Source organism: Lathyrus oleraceus, chromosome 6 (assembly GCF_024323335.1).
Source record: "Lathyrus oleraceus cultivar Zhongwan6 chromosome 6, CAAS_Psat_ZW6_1.0, whole genome shotgun sequence".
Lineage (NCBI taxonomy): Eukaryota > Viridiplantae > Streptophyta > Magnoliopsida > Fabales > Fabaceae > Lathyrus > Lathyrus oleraceus.
This window is the reverse complement of record NC_066584.1, coordinates 511,262,145-511,267,129: the sequence shown is the minus strand read 5'-3', so window position 1 is coordinate 511,267,129 and position 4,985 is coordinate 511,262,145. Positions and strand designations below refer to the sequence as shown.

The window sequence follows — 4,985 nt, the reverse complement described above, 5'->3', positions numbered from 1 at the left end:
CATTTTCGTGACTTGGGTAGCAGTGATGTGTTGCTAGATACCGCTCACTGTTTATTATGTTAAATGTGTGATTTAATATAATTGCCAACGTCGCGAAAACCTATAGGGTCACACACAAAGGACGGATTGATGAGAGATAGAATACTTAAGGAACATCGTAAGGTACGGTGTACTTAAGCAGAATACGAAATATGGTAAGGTACCAAATACTTAAGTGATTTTGGCATATTATGAGATATAGGCCAAAATGCACTTAAGTGGGCTTTTTGGCTTGAAGCCCACACAAGTGGTTCTATAAATAGAGCTCTTGTGCAGAAGCTTTGTATGGGAATACAACACAACTGAAGAGTTGGAATTTCGTATCTCTCTCTCACTCAAAGCCTTCATTCATAACAGCTAGCACTGCGATTGAAGGAATCCGTTCGTGTGGACTGAGTAGAGACGTTGTCATCGTTCAACGTTCGTGATCGCCCCGTGGATCTGTATCAAAGGTTTTGATCATTATCAGAGATCTGCACCAAAGGTTTGAATCGCCACAAGAGGTAACAATTTTATCACTGATCATGCCCATTCGTAAGAATCACTAAATGGAGAAATTTTTAAAATCCGCTGCGCCTTGGATGGCAATTCTCCTACAGTAAGATACTTAGATAAACTTTGAAGGGGGAGTCATTCAATGTGCCATGTTGGTAGACTCTGAATCAGTTAGTACTAAAGAAGCTCTCAATAAGAAAGTATGGTTAAAGGCAATGAAATAAGAACTTTAGGTTATAACAAGAAACAAGACTTTGGAGTTAACTGAGCTTCCGAAGAACAAGAAAGTCATCAGTGTGAGATGGGTCTACAAGTTGAAACTAAATCTAGATGATCAATTGGAAAGTACAATCAAGGTGAATAGCTAAAGGATTTCTATAGAAAACTAGATTAGATTATTTTCAGGTGTTTGCACCTGTAACTAGACATGAAACAATTAGATTGATGATTGCTATAGCTACTGACAGAAATTGGCCTCAGATACATTTAGATCTAAAATATGCATTTCTGAATGGTCCTTAACAAGAGAAAGTGTATATGTCACAACCTCGTAGATTTGTGAAAAAGAATCAGGAAGGGATGATGTACAAGTTAAAGCACAAAGCCCCGTATGGACTGAAATAAGTTTTTAGAGCATGGAATCAGAAAATTGATTCATTTTTCAAGCATCGAGGACTCAGGAAATGTGAGATGGAGTATGGTCTTTATGTTCAACATATATATGATAGCAATATGATTCTGGTGTGTCTCTATTTTGATGACATATTGCTAACAGGGAGTTGTTCAGATGAGATAACTAAGTTTAAGAAGGTGTTGATGAATGAGTTTGAGATAACTGATATAGAAAATATGATATATTTTTTAGGGATGGAGATTTTGTACTTTGATAAGGGTATAATTTTTCATCAACTGAAGTATGAACTTGAGCTTCTGAAGAGATTTGATCTAATAAATTACAAGTCTGCAATCACACATGCTGAAACAAATAAGAAGTTGGATTCTGATGTTAAGGGTGATGATATAGATGCTACAATCTTCAAACAGTTGGTTGACTGTCTTAGATATTTGTGCAATACCATATCTGACATTTGTTATGCAGTTGAAATGGTGAGTAGATTTATAAACAAACCAGAGTGGTCAGATTACCAAGTTATTGTCATGATACTGAGGTATATTAAGGGGACTTGGAAGTATGGACTTTTGTTCTCTTTTGATTGTGAATCTGATTCAGAGTTGATATGTTGTTCAGACTCTGATTGGTGTAGAGACAGAGTTGACAAAAGAAGTACTTCTGGATATTTCTTCAAGTATCTGAGAGGTTTCATTTCTTAGTGCTCCACGAAGCAATCAGTGGTTCCATTGTCAACCCGTGAAGCTAAGTATATTGCAGTGCTTTGTCTGCTTGTCAAATTGTTTGGATTCTGAACTTGTTGCAGGATCTGAAGATCAAGGTGAGCAAGAATGTGAAGTTGATGATTGATAATAAATCAGCTATAAGCCTTGCAAAGAATCCAGTGTTGCATGGAAGGAGCAATCACGTTGACACAAAATTCCATTTTGTGTGCAATCAAGTTCATAATGAAGTGTTTGAAGTTGTTCACTGTAGCACTCAGAAACAACTTGTAGATTTGTTGACCAAAACAATCAAGACTGAACATTTTATCAACTTGAGGAATGGAATTTGTGTTATTAATTTAATACCTGAATGTGGATTAAGGAGTGGTGGTGTTAAAGTGTAACTCAAATTCATATTAATTGCATTTTTGATTAATTTGAATTTCATTTAAATTGATTCTGATAATATAAATATTGAATCATATTTCAGTTGTAACAACTTTTAAATCATAACTAGGTTTTTCAATTCTATTAAAAAGTTAATTAAATTTTTTTCTCTCAACCATCATCTTCTTCGTCTTCAACCTAATAATAAATAATAAACAATAAGTTTGCAAGTATTTTAGTAGAATTCAAACTCTAGCCATCTTTCAATATTTGGTATGTGTCTTAATCTCCATGAATGAATATCAGTTGCCATGTTGAAACGTTAAGTATAGCATTCACATAATTACAACGACATATACAGATGAAGTGTTGTTTTCAGTTTAGTTTTTTTATATTTAAACATATCCAAATATCCAAGAAATTAATGATTCTGCTTAACTTTTTCTGGATAAGTGTAAGACCATTTCTCTACAATTCATTTATAATTTGTTTACCTATTTTGGTTTTGAAATCTCATTCATGTGTTTGATGCTTCTACTTCTACATGTCTGTTTCAGTTATTAATTTAGAGTGTCTTCTCTATTAACTACTTTATAAAACAAAAATCAAATTTTCAACGTATCTTATGTGCATATCGGTCCGTTAAACGTCATAATTAAAAAATCATATTTGTAATAAAAAAATAAATTTTAAATAGGAGAATCGTCAAAATTTAATAAACTTATTCCTGTATTTTTTTAAAAATAATTTTTAAATGTCAAAATTCTTTAGTATTTTTCTTTAATGTTAATATTGGCAAGAAAACTTCTTTTTACTTAAGAATTTTAATGCATATTTTAAGGTTAGAAAAAATATATCAAAGTATTTAGGAATATATATATATATATATATATATATATATATATATATATATATATATATATATATATATATATATATATATATATATATATATATATATATATATATATATATATATATATATATATATATATATATATATATATATATATATGTGAAAATTAAAAACTTATTAATTTACATAAACAATTTTTCTTTTTAAACCTAAAAATAATTATTTTTAAAAGTTTTATTGAATTGTTATCTTTAATATAAAAATATTAAGTTTTTTTTAAATCAAATGCTTTTAAGTAATTTCTTTTTAATTAATTTTTATTGACGAAAGTATAAGAGATACTCTAATCTAATTCATCTTTTAATGATCATTTGAACTCAGCATCACAGAAGTGCCACCAAATCATATGCTCGAAAGCCATATAAAAAAACTACGCCAACAATTATAAATATTTCAGAAATTTATCTGCAATTCAAAAACTCCATCAATCAACAAATACCAACTTGAAGAAAACTAGCACTACCTGTTTCAGTAGTGCAATGACCTCTAAATCATGACATTAGATCTCACTCTTGGTGTAAACAAAAACAAAATAACTAGTGTTTCTTTTATATATTTGTATACAATGTTCTTGAAAAATATCTTAGGATATTTCAATATAAAAATATAGGTGAATTTGCAGCTAATATAATTCATAGATAAATTTATTTGTACGAATTGAATGGGAAAATGTTTGAAGTTCTTCCAAAAATTTGCAAGAATTTTATAAATAAGTTCACAAGTTCTCAACAACATTTGCAAGTATTTTTTTATTCAAAAATTTCTTCAAAATTTACTAACATTTGTTTATTTATTTATTTCGGTCAAGAACAACTGTTTATTTGTTTATTGCTATTATTGATTACTTGATTAGTTGATAATATACATCAAATCAAAAATAAATTTAAGGAAAATTAGTAGTAATAATATTACAATAATGCATAGAAGTCAACAAAAGCATGCTTAAAGTCAATCATGTCAACCTAAATTGACATTTGACATATCAATTAATCTTTAGCAACTATCATGAGCATAATTTAGTATTAAATGAGTATATAATAATATATATTCCTTCTCATATACTATTCCAGTCTGATTAATAAAAAAACGATAAATTTTACGTTTTATAAAAAATATTGTTAAATATATTTAGTTTTCTTTATTTTATGTAAGAGAGATAACACAATTATTAGTATATCTTCAATTAAATTATTTTCCATTAATATTATTAAGTAATTAATATATAGATATTTTTGGAATAAAGACATTAAATGCACTTAGATTTTTTGACATTAGCTTATATATATTTAAGGCCAAAAAAATTAGAAAGACTTTTGCTTATAAATAAGGCGGGAGGGAGTAGAATTTTTTATTAAAAAATCACTATTTCAAAACATTTACTAATATAACCATTTTTTCAATAAAAATTAACCAATGTGTCATTTGTATTGGTGCATGCAATGAATCTGTTGAATATAGACGTCATTTGCATTGGCGCATGCATGTCAATTTCGCCACTAGGAGTGACACATACATGTCAATGTGGCACATGCAATGGTGCATGCATAGTCCACTCAATGGAGGTGCCAATGCATGTGGATACTGCTCCCATAACCCTCCCATAACCCTCCCATAATTTTTCACACATCTTCTTACTATATCCTTCCATTTTTCTTCAACCTCCTTCCATTTTTCTTTAAAATGTCTTCATATATGTGTCCTTATATTCAGAAGAGAAATTCCGATTTAATTTTTTCAGCAGTGCAGCCTCCGATGAAGATCTGACTTTTGAATGTAGATACGTTCGAACATCTTAACAGGACCTTGAATCGTT

At 29.5% G+C, this 4,985-nt stretch overlaps 1 protein-coding gene across 1 annotated transcript; it reads left to right on the top strand.

The window, feature by feature from the left end:
* The first annotated feature begins 1,224 nt into the window (after window positions 1–1,224).
* LOC127096487 (uncharacterized mitochondrial protein AtMg00810-like) lies at window positions 1,225–1,866 on the top strand. The gene has a single exon (XM_051035049.1). It carries the CDS (start codon window positions 1,225–1,227, stop codon window positions 1,864–1,866), a length of 642 nt encoding a protein of 213 aa, XP_050891006.1.
* The last annotated feature ends 3,119 nt before the right edge of the window (window positions 1,867–4,985 follow it).

What these genes read in the sequence shown, in the direction of transcription:
- LOC127096487 (XM_051035049.1), top strand. Translation starts at nt 1,225, where the DNA reads ATGGAGTATGGTCTTTATGTTCAACATATATATGATAGCAATATGATT.